The following is a 20,473-nucleotide window of genomic DNA, read 5'->3' on the forward strand; positions in this document are numbered from 1 at the left end:
GGCGGGGGCCAGGACCTCCACTGTCCAGCCAGGTCTCCTTGCTGAGTGCCCCCAGTGAAAACATTCACACAGAGCAACAAAAATCACATGCATTCATTTGTATGGGAATGGCAGTACTAAAAATAATTTTTTAAATGTCTGCATGAGGCCTGGTGCGGTGGGTCACACCTGTAATCCCAGCACTTGGGGAAGGCCGAGGTCAAGAGTTTGAGACCAGCCTGGCCAACATGGTGAAACCCCATCTCTACGAAAAATACAAAAATTAGCTGGGTGTGGTGGCACACACCTGTAATCCCAGCTACTGGGGAGGCTGAGGCAGCAGGAGAATCACTTGAACCTGGGAGGTGGAGGTTGCAGTGATCATGCTACCGCATTCCAGCCTGGGTGACAGAGTGAGACTCTGTCTCAAAAAAATAAAAAGAAAAATAAATGTCTGCATAATACAAAAGTGGATAAAAGGCCGGGCGCAATGGCTCACTCCAGTAATCCCAGCACTTTGGGAGACCAAGGTAGGAGGATCGCTTGAGGCCAGGAATTCAAGACCAGCTTGGGCAACAGAGGGAGACCCCATCTCAAAAAAATTTAAAAATTAGCCAGGTGTGGTGATGGCACACTTGTAGTCCCAGCTACTTGGGGAGGCTGAGGTGGGAGGTCGAGGTGGGAGGTCGCTGAGCCCGGGAGGTTGAGGCTGCAGTGAGTTGTGATTGCACCACTGCACTCCAGCCAGGCAAGCAGAGCAAGACTCTGTCTCTAAAAAAAACAAAAAAGAAATCCAAAAGTGGACTGTATCCACTTTTGTATTTGTATTCTGTATTCTGTATTTTGTATTTTGTATTCTGCTCTGTAGCAGAATTTTGGCAATCTGAAACATACGCATATTTATGTATTCCAAGTCTTTGATAGGAATGCATTTCTCTTAAAACCAGCAAGAGGCTGGGCATGGTGGCTCACACCTGTAATCCCAGCACTTTGGGAGGCCGAGGCAGGCGGATCACCTGCGGTTGGGGGTTCGAGACCAGCTTGACCAACATGGAGAAACCCCATCTCTACTAAAAATACGAAAAAATTAGCTGGGCGTGGTGGCACATGCCTGTAATCCCAGCTACTCGGGAGGCTGAGGCAGGAGAATCGCTTGAACCCAGGAGGCAGAGGTTGCGGTGAGCTGAGATCCTGCAACTGCACTCCAGCCTGGGCAACAACAGCAAAACTCCATCTCAAAAAACAAACAAACAAACAAAAACCAAAACCAAACCAAACAAAAAATCCAGCAAGAGGCGGCATACTTCTCTTGTATACTTGGCATGGAGGCAGCGTGGGGTGATCCTAGGATTAAGTGTGGTACATCTGTTGTTTGAAGACCCACCTCTACTGGTTGGGAGGCTTTGGAAACGTATGGAGGCCCTCTGTGCCTTAGTTTCCTTTGTTTTTTTTGAGACAGGGTCTCGCTCTGTCGCCAGGCTGGAGTGCAATGGCACAGTCTTGGCTCACTGCAACCTCTGTCTCTTGGGTTTAAGTGATTCTCTTGCCTCAGCCTCCCGAGTAGCTGGGACTACAGGCGTGTACCAAAACGCCCAGCTAATTTTTTGTAATTTTTAGTAGAGACGGGGTTTCACCATGTTAGCCAGGATGCTCTCGATCTCCTGACCTCATGATCCACCCGCCTCAGCCTCCCAAAGTGCTGGGATTACAGGCATGAGCCACCACACCCAGCCGATTTTGTATTTTCAGTAGAGCTGAGGTTTCACCATGTTGGCCAGGCGGGTCTCAAACTCCTGACTTCAAGTGATCTGCCCGCCTCAGCCTCCCAAAGTGCTGTGATTATAGGCGTAAGCCACCACTCCTGGCCGTTTTTTTTTTTTTTTGAGACAGAATTTTGTTCTTGTTGCCCAGGCTGGAGTGCAATGGCACGATTTTGGCTCACCACAACCTCCGCCTCCCAGGTTCAAGTGATTCTCCTGCCTCAGCCTCCTGAGTAGCTGGGATTACAGGCATGCGCCACCAGGCCTGACTAATTTTGTATTTTTAGTAGAGATGGGGTTTCTCAATGTTGGTCAGGCTGGTGTCAAACTCCCGACCTCAGGTGATCCACCCGCCTCAGCCTCCCAAAGTGCTGGGATTACAGGCATGAGCCACCGTGCCTGGCCCCTGTTTTTTGTTTTTTTTTTTTACAGGGTCTTGTTATCACCCAGGCAGGAGTGCAGTGGCGTGATCTCAGTTCACTGCAGCCTCCACCTCTCAGGTTCAAGCAATCTTGTGCCTCAGCCTCCTGAGTAGCTGGGATTACAGGCGTGAACCACTACACTGGCTGATTTTTGTATTTTTAGTAGAGACAGGGTTTCGCCATGTTGGCCAGGCTGGTCTTGAACTCCTGGCCTCAAGTGATCCGCCTGCCTTGGCCTCCCAAAGTGCTGGGATTACGGGCATGAGCCACTGTGCCCGGTTCTCAGTTTCCTCACCAAGCACCTGGGGGAAAGGAATGCCCACTTTCATGGGATGGTCCTGTGGATGAGCAGAGATGCCAAGCATATAAAGTGCTGTGTACAGAGCCTGGCACATGCGAGTTTATCATCACATAGCAGCCAAGATGATTGCTGGCCTCACTTTATTTTGTCAGCAGTGGTGCGATCATGACTCACTGCAGCCTCAAACTCCTGGGCTCAAGTGATCCTCCCACTTCAGCCTCTAGGGTAGCTGGGACTAGAGGCACGCGCCACCACATTCAGTTAATTTTTAAATTTTCTGTAGAGATAGGCAGGGGGCGGGGGTCTCGCTACGATGCTCATGCTGGTCTCGAACTCCTGGCCTGTAGCGATCCTCCCACCTTGGCCTCCAAAAGTGCTGGGATGACGGTGAAGCTACTGTGCCCCTCCCTTCAAAGACATTTTTCTAATACTGAAATCTGATGCTCACACTCCCCTGTTCAAACTCTACGCAGTTCCCCAATAAGCTCTTACAGGATGCTATCCCAACTCCAATGCCCGGCACCGCCTCCCCTGGCCAGCCCCACCTCTGCCTTCTAGAGACTCTTCCAGGGCTCCGGCCACACCAAGTGACGAGTCCTGGCATATAATGAGCCACTGTGTACTCTTTGGGATTGCAGTTCACTCTGCCTGGAATGCTCTGCCACTGGTCCTTGGGGCTGACTCGCCACTGGCCTTCCAAGCCAGGCTGTGGCCCTGGAACTCTCCAGGCACCCAGGCTCATCACCACCCTGTGTGTGGCACCTCCAACCCTCTCACCATACAAAGCTGCCTCCACCACAGTTACTGTCTGGCTCCCTGTCTGCTACTTGTGTCCCTGTCATCGTCCTCTTTGGCCCCGCAGGGCTTGCACACAGAGCCCAGGATAGCAGTTCCATCTTCCACACGCTGCACTTTTGGAGAGACAGGAACTGCTTTGTGTCTGAGGGCAGCACTGGTCAAAGCCATGCCGGGACATCCCAAAGTCACACCCCAGCATTCACAGACTTGGAGTTCCAAACCCAGGGGCATTGCTGGGGCAAAAACAATGATTGGAAGAGAAGGAGACCAGCGGCTATGGATTTTGTAGGGTTTATCAGGAAATGCAGGCAAGCGGTGAAGGGACAATTAGCCATGAAATTGAAGGGAAATGTGCCAGCTTTTGTTGATCTGATAGGAAAGGAGATCACCGGGCCTGCAGCTGCTACTCTTCAGCAGTTTCCGAGGCTGGGAGGAGAATCCAGGTGGCCCTGGTTGACCAGGTGTTAGGAGGGTTGACGTGAGCCACATCTCTTCATGGTTGATGAGGCACGAGGTTGCACCCCAGTATTCTCTGGCCAGGGGCTGTCACCTTATAGTGCCTGGACAGCTGCCCCCAGGAACAATGGCCTCCTCACTGTCTACCAGAGCCTCTACTGGCTCCAAAGCCCTTGGCCACTACTGGCCAGTCTCCACTCTTTTTTTTTTTTTTTTTTTTTTTGAGATGGAATCTCACTCTGTCGTCCAGACTGGAGTGCAACGGCACGATCTTGGCTCACTGTAACCTCCGTCTCCCAGGTTCATGCGATCCTCGTGCCTCAGCCTCCCGAGTAGCTGGGATTACAGGTACCCCCCACCATGCCCAGCCAATTTTTGTATTTTTAGTAGAGACGGGGTTTCACCATGTTGGCCAGCAGGTCTCGAACTCCTGACCTCAAGTGATCCACCCACCTCACCCTCCCAAAGAGCTGGGATTACAGGCGTGAGCCACCATGCCCAGCCCAGTCTTCACTCGATCTGGCTGCTCGTTAGTGCCAGGGGCCACCCCTCAGTTCCCTAGTGTACCTGGACCACCCCTCAGTTCCTCTTTCAAGGACTGTGGGTACGATGACTAGGACAGGAGGTACAAGATCGATGGGAATGGGCTTCGAAGAGCTGGTCTTGTGATAAAGAAATGATGGTCAGGTGGGCTTGGTGGCTGACGCCTATAATCCCAGCACCTTGTGAGGCTGAGGGAGGAGGATCACTTGAGCCCAGGAGTTTGAGACCAGCCTGGGAAACATAGCAACACCCCATCTCTACAAAATATAAAAAAAATTAGCTGGGCACTGTGGCGTGCACCTGTAGTCCCCAGCTACTTAGGAAGCTGAGATGGGAGGATCACTTGAGCCCAGGAGGTCGACGCTGCAGTGAGCCAGGGTTGCATCACTGCACTCCAGCCTGGGCCATAGAGTGAGACTCTGTTTTAAAAAAACTATATATATATATATATACACACACATATATATGTGTATATATATATGTATATATGTATATACATATGTATCTACGTATATGTGTATATACATATATGTGTATATACGTATATGTGTATATATATATATGTGAATGATGATCCCTCATTAAAAAATAAAAATAAGGCCGGGCGCAGGGGCTGACACCTGTAATTCCAGCACTTTGGGAGGCTGACGCAAAAGGACTGCTTGAGGCCAAGAGTTTGAGACTGGCCTGGGCAACATACCAAGATCCCATACAAAAATTTTTAAAAATTAGCTGGGCATGGTGGCGTGCGCCTGTGGTCCCCAGCTACTGAGGAGGCTGAGGTGGGAGGATGGCTTGGGCCCAGGAGGTCGAGACTGCATTGAGCAATGACTGTGTCACTCTACTGCAGCCTGGGTGACAGAGCAAGAGAGCCCCCCTAGCACCCCCTACAATTTTTTTTTTTAAATTAAAAAGGCGCAGTTTCGAGAAGAGCTGTAGTCGTCCCAGAGCTACAGTGCAGGTGAGATCAAAATGCAGGTGAGAAAACTGGAGACAGAATACAGTAACGGATACAGGTGCCCCTGAAGAGGTACAGAGGCGCTAAGGACGCAAGCAATCCTGAACGTTCCAATCGTTCGTTTTAAAGTTGTCCTGGCAAACCCGTGAAGCCCTGTATGAGGAAATGTTTCAACGAGGGTGCCTGACGCAGTCCCCGAGGCCAGAAAACACCCAGGTTTACATACAGGCTCTGACCCGCACCTGCCACAGCCAAACCCCTCCCCCTTCTGAGCCTGGTCGCGTGTTATCCTCCAGGGGTTAGCAAAACACCTGGCAGGGCTGCCTGAAGATTAGGGAAACTGAGGAGACGCGGCAGGTGCCCAGTATTTATGGTTTTGTCCCCAAACGGGGGAGTTATTTGTAAGCACTGGCTACTACCCCTGTAAATCACCTAATTGTCCAAAAGGCAAACGGAGGCAATGCGCCGCAGCTGAGCACCGCGCAGGCCGCAGCTGGGGTGCACGCCCGGGTGTGCCCTTTGTATTGCTGGGAGCGCTGGCGATCGTGGGGGCAGAGGGCTGGGGTTGGAGAGGGCTGGGGTTGGAGAGGGCTGGGGTTGGGGCGGCCTGGGACCCACCCGGCCCCGCCCCCTCCCAGGCCCCGCCCTCCCCCTTCTCCACGGGTAGGTGGACCTCGGCCGGCCTGGGAGATCGGGGCGTAGGGGGAGGTGGGGGTGTATCCGCGAGCCCTGAAGGTCACGACCCTGTGGGGCTTCTCTGGGTCGTGGTGGGGGGATGGGGGGGGGTCTCCCCGCCACAGGAGGTCTAGGGAGCAGCGGCGGCGCGTTGGGGCGGGGCGGAGTGCAGAGGCGCAGCCGGCGGGGCGGCTTCGGGAGGGTGCGGCCCCTTTAAGACGCCCCGCCGGCCCCGCCGGCCCCGCCCCCGCGCCCCGCCTCCCGTCGCCCACGTGACCCCGGTCTTGTGACTGGGCCGGGGAGGGCGGGGGAAGCCCGCGGCTCGCGCCTGCCCCGCCCCGCCCCGCGTCTGCTTCAGAGGGGCCCGAGCCACCCGGTCCGCCGCGTCCCCGCCGCCGCCGCCGCCGCCGCCGCGTCCCCCGCCGGGGCCGACCGAGCCGAGCCGGGCCGGAGCGGCGGGCGCGGCCGGGCCGCCATGGACCACAAGCCGCTGCTGCAGGAGCGGCCGCCCGCCTACAACCTGGAGGCCGGCCAGGGCGACTACGCGTGCGGCCCGCACGGCTACGGCGCCATCCCCGCCGCGCCCCCGCCGCCGCCCTACCCCTACCTCGTCACAGGTGGGCCCGGAACCAACTTTCCCCGCCGGCGGCTTCCGAGGTGGCAAGCCCGGTCGGGGGACGCGGGTCCGGAGGCAGGTGGGGCCCGTCCGGGTGTCCTTCCTGGAGCTGGAGGTCCCCGGGCCGGCTTCGGGACCCCGCGCCGCCGAGGGCCAGCCTCCCCCCCGGGGCTGTCGTCCTCGGGCCCGTCGTAACCCGGCGGGGCCGGATCCCTGCCCCAGATGAACTTTCTGTCACGAGGCGCTCGCTGTTGGCAGATTAGCGCCGAATCAGGCCCGCGGTGGCCGTCCCGAGGGTGGAAAAGACCGGGGGCTTTTTTAGCGGGGTGGAGGTTGGGGGGACCGGATGAGTAGTCTCCGTCGCGGTCCGATTTCTCCTCCCTGCACCCTAATGACCTGCCTTCTTGCCCACAGGGATACCCACCCACCATCCCAGGGTCTACAACATCCACAGCCGGACCGTCACCCGCTATCCTGCCAACTCTATCGTGGTCGTGGGAGGCTGTCCCGTCTGCAGGTGAGTGGGTCTGCAGCCTGGGGACTGGCCGTGGAAGCGCTGAGGACCCCCACCCTAACCCCCAGGCCCTCACATCTCTGCTTGTGGGAGTGGGTCCGGCTTGACTTGGATCTTGACCAGAGCCCTTTATGGGAGGGACAGACAGGCTGCCCGTATGCGGTGTGGGAGAGCGCGGGTCCGCTCACCCTTGGCGCTGAACACATTTTGTGGGGGCAAAAGGGTGGATTCCTTTTCCTAGATTTTGGGGCATTGCACCCCAAGTGATTGCGATGTAGAAATGGTAACAACGGGACTCGTGGTCCTTTCGTCTTTGTTCTGGGACTTGCAAGGAATCAGGTGTCTGCTTTTTCCTTCCATTTCCGCAAGTTTACTCTGCAGTTGATCGTCGAAGGTGGCGGAAGGTTTCGTTTTCCCGGAAGGGGCATTTGGAAGTAAGTGCACCAGCAGGAGAGACCTCAGTGGGAGAAGCGACGGCTGTAAGAGCTGCTTTTTTCAAAGCTGGCTTGAAACGCTCTTCCACGAACTGGACCAGAATGGAAACCCCCTGTTTCTTTGAGGCAGGAGTTATTTTTTTCAAATCCTCGCATTGGACCTGCACACACTTTTTGGTTTTTGTAGGGCCCCGAGGTGCAGCTAGAGGCTTGTTTATGGAGGTTTTGAGGATTCACGTTTAAATAAGGATTAATTAAATATAAACCCTTGGTAGCTGGGGGTGTTCAGATTGCTTAGAAAGTAGGGGCAGAGTTGGCGGGGACAGGGTTTTCAGCTGTGTCTGGGAGGAGGAAGTTGAAGCCGCTGAGATGGAATTAAGAAACCCTGGTTTGGACTTAGACTTGATTTCAAAAGGGTGTGTGTAAGGCCTAGCGTGGAGTCATGGGGAAGTGAGTGATTTCAGAGACTTAGCAGGCAACTTCCTGGGAAGGAGGCATCCTAGAAGTGGGGACAAGAGGCTGGGACCTCGGGGGCAGGTTGTGGCTGCTTGCCTGCACAGGGACCCTGTGACAAACCCTAACTGGGACGTAAGTTTGACACAGTTGGTCACCACCCAGCAGAAACATTAGCCTTTGGAGTGAAGGGGGAGGGAGGGCAGGCGCTGGCTGCTTTCGGGACATAGTTCTCTCCCGGAGCTGCACCGGGTTGTGGGGGCTGGCAGAGCTGTGTGAGTGTGAAGGCACATGGAGGGGACTCAGAACATGGAGGAGCAGAGGGTCTGCCTGCGTGTCATTGTCCATGCCCTGCCATCCTGGTGTCCAGCCTGCCAGAGGAGCCGGGTTCCGGTCCTGGTCCTGCCAGGAACAGCGGGGCCTTTCCCCACCTGGGACGTGGGGGTGTCTGGTGAGGTGTCTCTGAGGCTCTTAGCTCTTCTCTGCCTAAGCCCCTGAACTTGGAGAGGTGGGAGACCAGCGGCAGCAAGGGATGGCCCAGATATCCCAGGGCTGGGGGGCGCCCAGGTGGTGGCGCAGTTGCTGTCGGTATAGGGGCACTGGCCCTGCCACTTCCCCTTCCCTGGGTGGGAGCTGTGTCCCTGCGGAGGCCCATGGCTTCCGCTAACCTGGAGGTGCTCTCCAGTTATGCAGAACCTGAAGCGGGGTCGGGCTGTGCTCTGCTGGGAAGGATCTTGGGCTCGGCCCTCAGAGGCTGCAGGGGTAGGGTCCTTGGTTACTTGATCACTGCTCTGTGCCCCTGGGCAGCTGCATCAGGCAGGGTGGAGGCTGGGTCCTCTCTGGACAAGGTTGGGGGGTCCTTAGTCCCTTAAGTTGGGACCAGAGCACTCTTGGATCCTCCGGCGACCCCTCGGGTTGCAGCCAGGCCCTCCCAGCACACACGTCCCTGCGCTCTGCCCGTGGTGCCCTGGATGCTGGAGAGTGGCTCTGGCTCCCCGAGGCTTTGCCTCTGCAGCTGCATTTGGCATGGGATGGGTCTCTGTGCCCTGTGGTAGCCAGAGGACAAGCAGGGGGCTGGGTGCTCTGCTGCTGGCGTGGGTGGGGTGTGCGGTCCCTGGGCCACTCCTCTCTTCGAGGAGAGTGGAGACGGTTCCCTGAACACACAACACACACGTCTGGCCGCCGCCTGGCGTCTCGGGCCCTGGAGACAGGATACCACTCACATGAGCACACTTCCTCCTGCCCCAGGTCCAGCCCGCCGGGCTCTGTCCCCCTCCCTGCCTGGTGGCATGGCAGGAATTTGCCCAAGTCACACGTCTGTTAGTCCTTCTGAGTGAGGCTTGGCCAGAGAAGCCCGTGTCCCTTATGGCTCTGCTGCCCTGGCCAGGCCTTTGCTGAAGCTGCCTGACTCTGTCTGCCCTTTTTAGCCATTTATGAGGAAGCATTTCCGCAGCCCGGCAGCGGATATGTCCCTGCTCCTCCCACCCTCCTGCTTCACCCCTGCCCTGCCCTGCCCTGCCCTGCCCTGCCCTGCCCTGCCCTGCCCTGCCCTGCCTTACCTTACCTTACCTTACCTTACCCTGCCCTGCCCTGCCCAAGGCCTGGGCCTTTCTGAAACCAGGTTCTCCCTTGCGCAGGGAGGCCAGTCGTTCTTTGCTGGGGGTGTGGTTGTACCTAGGTGCAGGATGAGGTGGCTGTGCTGGGAGGCTCTCCTGGGCTGGAGCAGAGCCTGCGCCCTGCAAGCGGGGAAGGCAGGAGTGGGGAAGGCCCCTGGCCTGCACCAGGCCCCCATGAGTACTGGCTGGGCTGTCATTGGGTATTTAGTTTTGGGGGTGACCAGAGAGAGAGGAAATCCTGGAAAGGATTTCACCTTTCCTAGGGAAGGTGAAAAGAACAGCTGTGGAGGGCGGATGTCGCTCAGAGGCCCAGGGTGTGGCTCAGTGGCCAGCGTGGAGGCTGCCACGGCCCTTGGGGGGTAGAGGTGGGCTGTAGAGGGCACGGGGTGGGGACTGTGGAGCCTGGGAAGGGCTGGAGGGGAAGGAGCCTGTGACAGCCTTGGACTTCCAGATGACAGAGGTGGAGGGGCTGCTCCCTCCTACCACCTGTGACCTGGAAGCCAGAACTCCCCTGGTTGAGGAAGTGGCTGAGTTAGCTGGGATGGCTCTGCCCATATGCATGGCCTGTGGGCTGTTCCTGTCCTGACAGTCTTGGCCTGAGGTGTGGGGGCAGCGGATGGGCCGGAGCTTGGGCCTGGGCTGCTTGCTGGGCAAGGCTGCGGACCTCGGGGCCCAAGTGCTGCCTCAGTGGCCTCCTGAGTCTCCGACCTTGGGCTCAGCCCCCCAGCTGTGGGCCAGGTGGCAATGCTGGGGTGGGTGTGGTGGCAGGCAGAGTCTCCGGGCACCTGCTCAGGCCTTTCTTCCACAGGGGAGGCGAGGGCTGGCCTTGGCCATTGGGTTTGCTGGGAATGGCCCTGGGAGGTCCTGGTGAACTGTCCCTAAGCCAGGCAGCTCCCCTGTGGGGAGTGGGCACCCTGGGACAGCCAGAGGCTGGCTGGAGCTGCTTTGGGGCCACCTCGCCCTGCACTGAACATGGCTTCAGGCCTGCAGCCCTCTGAGGAAGCCCTGTGTCTCCCCTTTTCCTGGTGAGGCCTGGCCTTCCAGCGGGGTGGTGGTCTGGGGTTGTTCCTGGGCGTGGATGGTGCCTCGAGGCCACCCTGTGCACAGAGCACAGCTGGGTGCCCTGGGGCCAGTCCCCTGGGACACTGCCTTTGGGGGCTGCCTGGGAGAGAGAACTGGGACCTGCAGGATGGGTGCTCGTGACTGGGGAGCCCATCCGGGTTCAGATCCCAGCCACGCCTTTCCCGGCTGGGAGTCCCTGGATACACCCTGAGCTTCAGCCTCCTGTAAAGTGCCTATGGGGACACAGGAAGGGCGAGGATGGCCTTCTCCCTGGGCAGCTCAGAGCCCTGCTGCCAGCCCCCTCTGTCCTTGGTGAGGCGGGAGCCCCGCGGCCTCCACTGTCCCAGGGCCCAGCTCCGGGCGGATGACAGTGGCATGACTGGCCACTTTCACTGCAGGATTGGAGTCGCCTTAAGGGAGTGCTCTTGGAATTAGTCAGTTCCCTAATTTCGCCAGTGGCCATGGTCCCTCCCTGGCCGCGTGGCCTATTGCGCAAGAGTGGGGGAGGGGCGGCTAGAGGGAGCCGGTCAGGACCGGAGCGGTTGAGAAGGTTGAAACCCACCCCACCAACTCAGGTGGGCTCTTCCGGGTTTGGAAGGGGGAGAACTCGAGGCTGTGGGGACCGCAGGTTTTCCGGGGCAGGGGTTCCCCTTCTGCCCTCCAGTGCTGGGGACGGGCCTGCCCTGCAGCTTGGGGAGTCTTGACCTAGAAGCTGGATTGTGTTTCTCAGTTCAGAAGATTTGGGGTTTTAAAAAGTAAATGATGCCAACACTCCCTTTGAGGTCTAGGACAGTACTGCAGTTAAAACATTAATATTTCTGCAGCAAGACATGAATATTCAGATAAAGTAGGATAAATTACGACTATAAATAGCCACACACCAGTTCAGGTCACATGTTGCTGCCAGGTGAGTTTGCTGTCAAGTGACAGCGAGTTCTGCCTTCAGCGCCTCTTGGTGTTTGAAGTTGTGGGTACGGCTGTGGAATCCTGGGGGTAGGGTATGCTGCCCACCCTCAGGCTGACCCCAGAGCCAGAGGTGAGGGCCGAACTCTCCCGGCCAGCCCTCGGGCCTTCGAAGCCCGTTCAGAGCTCTCAGGCCCAAGTGCTCGTTCTCCCGGGCCGGGGTTCTCGGGTCTGGATCACAGCCTTCTGTTGCTGGCGGAGGCCTGAGCCTCCTGGGACGGCTGGATCTGTCCAGCTCCCGGGCGGCACTGCAGGGAAACAGGCTCGCTCTCCCCAGAGACCTGGGGGCCTCGGCCCTCCTACCCTCTCTTTAAGCGGCGTGGAGGTGGGCAGGAGGGCGGGGGTTGAATGGACCAGGGATGGGGAGGCTGCCTTAGGAGGTGCCAGAGTGGGTCCCTGGACTGAGCCTGAGCGGCTCAGGCCAGGGTGGCACAAACGGCCCAGCCCTGTGCTCTGGCTGAGGATGGGATGGGTCTGGACGGAAATTCCGTGGGTTGGAAGAAGGAGGGTGTTTCCCTGTGCCTGGAGGCTGTGGGGTCAGCGCATTAGGTTTGGCCCATGGTGCTGCTTGCAGCCCCGGGGCTGGGAATCAAGGTGCTGGGAAGTGAGGTGCCGGGGCCTGGGTGGGCTGGGCTGGCGCTGCTGGAAATCCTAGCACTCAGGTGGGCCGGCGCCCTGGCCCGTGGCAGTGGGAGTGCAGCAAGAGTGAGCAGCCTTCCTGCACTTCTCAGCTCTGACAGAGTAGGTAGGTTTTGGGTCTGGATGGAGAATTAGGAAGCAGGAGGGCGCTGCTGCCCTTGGACTTGGGTCCCAGGCCCAAGCAGCAGCTGCAGGTGGGAGGCTGGTGTGGGCGGGGCCCCCAGGCAGTACCGTGAAGCCCCACCCCCGCCCATTGCACCATCACACCTGGATGTCTCTGTTGCACCCCCTGGGCGGGCTCCCCACCCACACGCCTTTGCCCAGCCTCCTCCCAGGCATCTCTGGGCCTTTGAACAGGCAGTCAGCTCTGCCTGCAGCCCTGCCTCTCAGCAGCTTTGCTCGTGAGGCGAAGTGCTCAGATGGTCACTGATTGGGCTGGCTGAGGGGTGCCTGGTGACACTGGGGACCACTCCAGGGGGGTGCGGGCTTCTCCCCTAGAAGGATTTCTCAGGGGGTTCACCCTCCCTGTCTGCTTTTTCATGGGACATTTTCTAACCGGAATATACAGCCAGTGTGTTTCCTGGGATTTGACCGTAGATGCCAGGAAGAAAAGGGAAGAGGAAGCTCCCTTGAGAGGCCCGAGGCCACTGGCTCCCTCCAGCTCCCCCAGAGCCTGTCATGGCCATCTGTGGGGACACAGCTGGTGCTCGGCCTTCCCGAGGCTCCCCCACCTCAACAGTGTGGTCTTGGGAGCTGTGGCACTGGGGGAGAAGGTCCTGGAGCCAGGCAGGGCGTGCTGCACTCGGCAGGGCTGGGCAGAGGTGTCCTGCCCAGTCTGGACTGGCAGGGGCAGCCCTGGGCAAGGTTGAAGCAGTGTGGTGGCCTGACGACCTTGTGGTGCTTAGATAGGGGACACTTTTGTAAAAGCCCACACAAGAAGTAGAAACTTTCCTGACAGACTCCGGTCTTCTGCTTGGCTTTGCCTTGGAGCTTCATGGTGTGTCCTGCAGCCCAGCTCAGCCCCTCCACACAGACAGGTGGCGTTGTGTGAGTTTGGGAAACACTGGGTACAAGAGTGCCGCAGGACTTCTCAGAGCCTTTTGAGAACGAATGGACATAGGGACTCTAGGAGAAAAGTTTCCCAAAATCGGCTGAACAATCCCCCTTTTCCAAATGCGTACCACCGTGTCTGGCTAATTTTAAATTTTTGTTGGGGGGGGGGGGGGTCTTTGTTGCCCAGGCTGGTTTTGAACTGCTGGCTTTAAGCGATCCGCCTCAGCCTCCCAAAGTGCTGCAGTTGCAGGCGTGAGCCACGGTGTCCAACTCCATTGGAGATTGCTGAAGGGACCTCCCTGAGTAGCCTGGAGGGAGGCAGGTGGGCATGAAGTTTTTTTTTTGTTTTTTTTTTTTTTGAGACGGAGTTTTGCTCTTGTTGCCCAGGCTGGAGTGCAGTGGCACGATCTCAGCTCACTGCAACCTTTGCCTCCCGGGTTCAAGCAATTCTGTTTCAGCTTCCCGAGTAGCTGGGATTACAAGTACCCACCACTACGCCCGGCTAATTTCTGTATTTTTAGTAGAAACGTGGTTTCACCATGTTGACCAGGCTGGTCTTGAACTCCTGACCTCAGGTCATCCACCCACCTCGGCCTCCCAAAGTGCTGGGATGACAAGCATGAGCCACCGCACTTTGCAACTTTTTCTTTCAGCAGTGGAAAGCCCGACTTCAGAATATTCTGGTTTATTTTTCCATAATCCCCGGAGAAGCAGGGAACAGGTTCTGTGGGTGGGGTTTGGGCTCCCCAGCCTGCCTTGCCCAGCAGGGGTGGGGGCAGTGGCCCTCATGAGTCCAGACCCCCAGGAAGCAGCTTGGAAACATGCAGGGGGCTGGGATGGGAGTAGGGTTCCCCAGATGGCCAAGTTTTCTCCCCTTAGCAAGGCACAGGTAGTCACGCTTCCCTGTCGCAGGCAGGTGACTGCACCGCCTTGCTGTAGGCTCCCCTTCCCCCCTAAGCAGCAGGTCCCATCACCTGTCAGACAGCCCCACCCACTCACTCCAGTACTCACTCACTCCAGTACTGGCTGGATGGGGGGTTTGGGCCCCCAGGAGGCCCAGAAGGAGCCCGTTGCGGTCTGCCTGTCTGGTGGGAGCAAAGCTTTTCTCATTTGGGCTGAGCTGGCTAGTGTGGTTAATTTCAGCTGTGTCCAGAACTTTCCAGAAATAGCCTAAGGAGCTGAGCTGAGCACTCGGCTTCTGGCTTCCTACTTTTAGGGCCTCTGAAACTGACAGTTGGGTTCGATGATGATTTTAGGTCACTGAACCTAGGCTCACTGGCGCACGATTTTGAGCGATGCCCTGCGGGTGTCTTAGTTTAGTCTGTTACATTGAACTTTGTTGAAGAGGCGGCTTTGAGATCACATTTCTCAACATAAGTGGCCTTCAGACATTGTGTGAACATGGCCGACTGTAGTCTCCCATTAACCCACCCCCCCACCAAAGGAACGGAAATCGAATAAAAGCCCAAACCTGACTGGATCACTAAGCTGCTAGTTGTTCCTTTTCTAAGAGCAGATGTTTGTGGCTTGTGGCACCAAAATGATCTTGCCTCTCAAGGTTTTACTTTTTGAGATGGAGTCTCGCTCTGTCGCCCAGTCTGGAGTGTAGTGGCTTAATCTCGGCTCACTGCAACCTCTGCCTCCTGGTTTCAAGCGATTCTCCTGCCTCAGCCTCCCAAGTAGCCAGGACTACAGGCATGTGCCACCACGCCTGGCGGATTTTTGTATTGTTAGTAGAGACAGGGTTTCACCATGTTGGCCAGGCTGGTCTTGAACTCCTGAACTCAGGTGATCCACCCGCCTCCCAGAGTGCTGGGATTACAGGCGTGAGCCACCACACACCCTGCCTTGCCTTTCAAGGTTAACTGATGAGTCCTTTCAACTGTTTTATTCTTCCCCTTTTCTTTGAATGTTACATGTAGTGATTAAATAGCTATGGCCATTCTATGAACGGGTACATGCAGCTGGTTCTTGGGGCTCTCCAGGCCAGTGGGCTGTAGCTGGGCGGTGGGGGGCTGTTTTCTCACTCACCAGAGGTCCCCATGTCAGTCATGGCCACTGGTTGGTTCTTGAATGTGAGGGTGGGAGGGGTGAGGGTTCTGGCTGCCCGGGTCCTTATGGTGCCACCCTCTCTGCCCATCTCTGCTGCAGGGTTGGGGTGCTGGAAGACTGCTTCACCTTCCTGGGCATCTTCCTGGCCATCGTCCTGTTCCCCTTCGGGTTCATCTGCTGTTTTGCCCTGAGGAAGCGAAGATGCCCCAACTGTGGAGCCACCTTTGCTTAAAGGGAACACCAGGCCCGGCTTTCCTACACCCAGCTCTCTCTTTCTAATGTAAATGTTGTGTACAATAGTTTTATTTGATTAAGCTTCAGGACTGTTTTGTAAAGCGAGGTGGGACCGATGTGGCACACGCCAGCTGCGGTTTCCCGGAGCGCGGAGAGGCAGCGCTGCTGCTCCCGCCCGAGGCTCATGACAACTCAATAAAGCACTGCTTTTATTTTTTGCAGTCTTCAATTTGAGAAAGGTGAGAAATAATGTTTTCAATAAATGAGATTCATACCATTGTTGACCTGGTGCTGCTTACGCGGTGCTTTCAGACACCCAGGAAAGACCGGAACGACGCCCCCAGTGCTCCCCTGGCCAGTCCTGACCACAGTTGTATTCAGCAGGTGCTTACAGCTCAAGAAAATGTTTTCAAGTTCTGCTTTATTATTAAAGTTGTAATCCCTTGATATTTACAGAGCAGGCACCTCGGTGCCAAGGACCAGACCATCCCCCTGTTCTGGTCTGGGAGGCGGAACCTGGGGTTGGGTGAGCCACGGGACCTGCGGGTTGCATCCGAGACCCACAGGTCCTATTCTTCGACCCCGTAACAAAACCAGAAACATCCCCAAGGCGGAACGCCAAAGGCCAGGTGTCACCCACACCCCAGCAGTTCCCCTCGGCGCCAGACGGGGCTCCCTGAGCCCTGCGTCTGAAGTGGGGAACATGCCACGGGGCTTGTGTGGACTGAATTCTCACGTGGCTGCAGCCTTTTCTGTAGGACAGACTGGGGTTGTGAACATAGTTCATGGTGCCTGCAGCCCTTCATGGGGGGGTGCCTAGTTGGTCCTCCCAGGAGAAGCAGATGGTGACACTGCTGGACCTGGCTGGAAGGAGCCTGAAGCATCGGCCACGTCCACTGGCTTACCTGCATGTAACCTTTCCCAATCTCAGCCTCATAGGATACTACACTTATGGCAAGGCCAAAGGAGAGGGGATAAGTCACAGCCCCAGCACCCCGCAACACACACGGTGAGCGGCCGGGCTGGAGTGCAGCGGCATGATCTGGCTCACCGCAACCTCTGCCTCCCAGGTTCAAGTGATTCTCCTGCCTCAGCCTCCTGAGTGGCGCCCACCACCACACCTGTCTAATTTTTGTATTTTTAGTAGAGACTCCTGACCTCAGGTGATCCACCTGCCTCAGCCTCACAAAATGCTGGGATTCCCGTACCTGGGCCTGGCTGGGAATTTTAACTATGACTCTCCACTCCAAAATAGGTCCAGATCCTTGGCAGCCAGAGGTGATTTCCAGCCCCGGGCTCAGGGCAGCCAGTGCGTAGTCCTCACATCCGTACCATAGGGCCAGGTTCTGAGGGCGTCATGGCTGCTAGACTGAAAAACCCGCCCTCTCCAGGCACCAGAGGTCATCCTGGCTTTACACGTATCCTTTGAGAGTCCGTACCTGATTCAAACACGGAGAAACCAGGACCCCGAGCAGTTTGAGTGTAGTGGTAATGGATGCAGCTTTGGCCAACTAGCTGAGTGAGAACACAAGGAGCCATGACTCCGACGCCCAGGCCTGTGTCCTGGATGGGCCGTGTGCGGCGAATCCGTCGGTGACTCCTAACTACCAAGAAAAGGAGCTCTCGGAGAATTTCGTCGAGTGCTACGGGTGGCTGTGATAAGGGCAGGCAAAGCGTCTTAGCACTCTACAGCTCTGGTGTGGTTGGAGGGAGGGCGGGGGTTTCTCCATCTTTGGAAGCTGTACACTTGATTAAACATTTTAAGTTAAAAAATTACATTTATATAGTATTTTCATAATTTATATTGCTTAAAATTATGATTTGCATGCTAAGATGCAAACTTATGTGATATCTTCTTTAGACATAATGCTATTAAGAGCACATGTTTTATAAAATAAAACTAGTCTCATTCACATCAGGTGCAGAAAGCCAGTCCTGAAAGCATAGACTATCCCTTATTCTGGCTGTTATTAAGGAAAAAAATTCATTTAAAAAAATACAGTAAAGATTGAAACCAAGTTTACTGTTTCTTGAACAGAATAGGAAGAAAATATTTTAAATGACTGAGCTGGTCATTAGACTATTACTCATTTATCTTAAAGGCAGAAACGTGTCAACCCAACTACGTGAAACAGAAGCATGATTTGCTCAGGCAGGCGACAGTAGAGTTAGGCCTCTCCGCTGAAGCTTCCCGACCGTCAGCACGTGGCAGATAGGACACGCCCATCATTCCACAAGGGAGAACCGGAGAGGCCCGGGAGAGTCCTTGGCTGCCTTCTCATCGAATGATGGGTGCCGAGCGATCATTCGTCACAGTCGGGCGGAGTTTCACAGTGGCAAAGGGGTTTTCTCCGCTGCAGGGCATAAGAAAAATCTTTCAGAACTTCCGCTCTACGAGGGAAACTGGATTTTAACAGTGCTAATAACCCATTCTTGCCCTGTGAGACTGGGCGGCTGACCACCTCCCCAGCTTGTACAGGTCCCAGCAGCGTTTTCTGAGTGTGAAAGTTTTGCTCAGTGATGATTCCTACACCATACCACCCGCTGCAGAACGATCCCAGGTTTTAAGCGTTCTGGACGTGGGCACCCACACCTCTTTAGTCCTGCACTGTGTGTGATATGGGGGCCACTCGGGGGTGGGCAGGCCCTGCTCCCAGGGTGGTCTAAAGCAGTTGGTAAAGAGAGCAGGGGGCCGCAGTCCCCCATGGCTCCACAGGCCGAGGCCTTTCTCAGGCTGGACCCCCTGGGCTGGGCACCGAAGGCCCTTCCGGGGGACACTACGGGGAAGAGCAATGTCACATGCTGAGGCTCACGTAAGAAGCCACGCCTACCTGAGAAAAGGCGGCTTTGCAGTCCCGTTGGCATCGTTCTGTGAGAAAGATAAAGAAGTTTATGGAGGGCTTGGAACTGGTCTTTTTAAAATTATTTTAGGTAGAGATGGGGATTTGCTATGTTGCCCAGGCTGGTCAACTCCTGAGCTCACGTGATCCTTGCACCTTGGCCTCCTAATGTGCTGGGACTACAGGTGTGAGCCGCTGCAACTGGCCTGTATTAGAGGTAAAGACATCTAAAACATAAGGGATGTTTAAAAGTGCCCTGTCCCAATCTGTGAGACTGTCTGAATTCACTTGGAAGAATAAGGCAAGAACAGAAAACGCTCTGAAAGGCGGTAGCGGCCCTCCCAGGTATCAGAGCGTGAACAGAGCATGGCACTGCCTGCGCGGGTCACCCGTGATGTCGGGAGCTCATGTGTGAACGAGCCGCCTGCTAAACTTGCAAACAGTTTCACAACATGAAGCTTGAGCAACAGAGCAACATCACAGAAGAAAATATTTGTGCCAAACAGAACCTCTCAGACCCGGGGGAAACAGAGATCCCGCAGGTCCTCAGGCACGGTCTTTTGAGCGCAGAATCTAGTGACTGGGGTGTGCTTTTTGGGAGGTGACTCCTGAAGCATGACACAAAGAAACAGGAAGTAAAAATAAAACCCCACCGGCTTTGGGGCTGCTAGAGCCTGGGATCTTGTAGGAAGCTCAAACTGAGGAAAAGAGAAGGTGGAACCAAAGTGCAAAGGTGCCTGCAGGGCTCGGGCGGGGAGCACCTCCTTCCAGCACCTGCCACCCAGGGCGAGCCAGGGCCAGGTGTGTGCGCGCCTTCTTTTCCTCACTCCAAAAAGCCTGCAGGGTTTAACAATCTTTCCTGCCTGCACACAGGGAGCGGAGTCAGGCAGCTGCCCAGGAGAGGGCAGTGTAACACTGTGTAACCACTGTGTAACCAGCCTGTGGCCCGGCCACACTGTCCTGACAGCCCCAGGAAGCGTCCCAGCACCCCTGGGGGGTCTCAGGGAGCACGCAGACCTCTCAAGACTGACTTAGGGGAGGCCCTCTCATGCCCGATGCCAGCGCTAGAGCGCAGGCCGTTCCTGGACATGGAGGCCCAGGCCAGGCCTCCACTGCATGTTGGGTGTACGGACTGTGGAGATAGAAGGCAGGTTGGGAGCCCCAGGGCTGTGGCCTGAGACCTGTCCCACCCTCCCCAGATCCCCTGGGCAGGGCAGCTGGGGCCAATTCATTGTCTGCTTTTCATCACCGGAGCACAAAGCCACTGACCTGCCTTGCACATCCTACAGGGCTTTAAATGGCCGCAAAAGTGACTTCTCCCTGCGGGGCAAGCAACGCTTCCCTAGCAGGCCTCAGAGGAAGTCCTTGCTGGTGTGAGGCTCGTGCTCTGCGATTATGATGGGCTGATTTATGATTAAATGCACCAGGGTGCCTGTCGCATGTGCTCACGGTGCTGGCATTCGTGGACCTTGTTGCAGAAGGGCCGTGGCTGGACCTGAGGCGCGATTCATGCCAAACCTGACTCCGCTCTACCCTCCCCTCCTCTCCCACTGGAGTCATCGGACTCCTTGGGGCCAACACCGTCTCCCTCCCACGTGCAGCTTATGCTAGGGGAAGGCGCTTTCCAAACTAGAAACCAGAAACACCCTCTGCCCACCCCAAGCACACCCCGGAGCTTGTTAAGAGCCTCCTGGGCCCCCACAGGACTTTAAAACGGTCCCAGTGAATCCTCACAAAGAATGCAGCAAGAAGCACCGACTCCTGCCAGGAGGACTGAGGAGGAAAAAGAACGCCTGAGATGACAGCTTGAAGCCACTCGGTGTCGGGCTAACCCTGTGCATGCACGCCTGGGGCCCAACAATCCTGCTCCCTGTAGGAACAAGCAGGGCACACACCCATGGGCACCGAGACACTTGGGCAGCCCTGGAGAAACAGCCCAGACCGGAAACACCAGACACCCATCAATGGGAGAGCCAGAACCAGCTTCTGTGCAGACAGCAGGTCACCACACAGTGCTGAGCGACTGTCCCTACGGGGCCACCCCAGACGGCCATCTCTGTGCCAGGGCTTGGGGAATCTGGTGTTGGAGAAGGGATGGTCACGGA

At 56.5% G+C, this 20,473-nt stretch overlaps 2 protein-coding genes across 4 annotated transcripts in view; one reads left to right on the plus strand and one right to left on the minus strand.

Moving 5' to 3' along the window:
* The first annotated feature begins 6,201 nt into the window (after positions 1-6,201).
* On the plus strand, positions 6,202-15,807 carry BRI3 (brain protein I3). Of its 3 annotated transcripts, none has more exons than XM_063725918.1 (3): positions 6,202-6,587; positions 6,923-7,025; positions 7,392-14,783. In XM_063725918.1, exons 1-3 carry the CDS (start codon positions 6,368-6,370, stop codon positions 7,405-7,407), a joined length of 339 nt encoding a protein of 112 aa, XP_063581988.1. In that variant the 5' UTR covers positions 6,202-6,367; the 3' UTR covers positions 7,408-14,783. The 3 variants fall into 3 exon arrangements, with proteins under 3 accessions (XP_063581988.1, XP_063581987.1, XP_003780417.2); XM_063725917.1 differs by lacking the exon at positions 7,392-14,783 and adding an exon at positions 15,394-15,807 and having other exon boundaries at positions 6,247-6,587; XM_003780369.5 differs by lacking the exon at positions 7,392-14,783 and adding an exon at positions 15,394-15,807 and having other exon boundaries at positions 6,248-6,509.
* Positions 15,808-17,530: 1,723 nt separating this feature from the next.
* BAIAP2L1 (BAR/IMD domain containing adaptor protein 2 like 1) overlaps positions 17,531-20,473 on the minus strand; it is a 106,145-nt gene continuing 103,202 nt past the window's right edge. Inside the window, exons 13-14 of the mRNA XM_002817703.6 lie at positions 18,360-18,397; positions 17,531-17,882 (exon numbers count right to left, since the gene is read on the minus strand). Of these exons, the coding sequence (XP_002817749.5) occupies positions 17,807-17,882; positions 18,360-18,397 (114 nt within the window). The 3' untranslated portion in view covers positions 17,531-17,806. The remainder of the gene's footprint in view (positions 17,883-18,359; positions 18,398-20,473) is intronic.

The sequence above is a fragment of the Pongo abelii genome, chromosome 6, assembly GCF_028885655.2.
Source record: "Pongo abelii isolate AG06213 chromosome 6, NHGRI_mPonAbe1-v2.0_pri, whole genome shotgun sequence".
NCBI classification, from domain to species: domain Eukaryota; kingdom Metazoa; phylum Chordata; class Mammalia; order Primates; family Hominidae; genus Pongo; species Pongo abelii.

Coding starts and splice junctions, on each gene's coding strand:
- BRI3 (XM_063725917.1), top strand. CDS start 6,368: ATGGACCACAAGCCGCTGCTGCAGGAGCGGCCGCCCGCCTACAACCTG. Junction 6,588..6,922: donor GGACGCGGGTCCGGAGGCAG/GTGGGGCCCGTC, acceptor TCTTGCCCACAG/GGATACCCACCCACCATCCC. Junction 7,026..15,393: donor GGAGGCTGTCCCGTCTGCAG/GTGAGTGGGTCT, acceptor TCTCTGCTGCAG/GGTTGGGGTGCTGGAAGACT.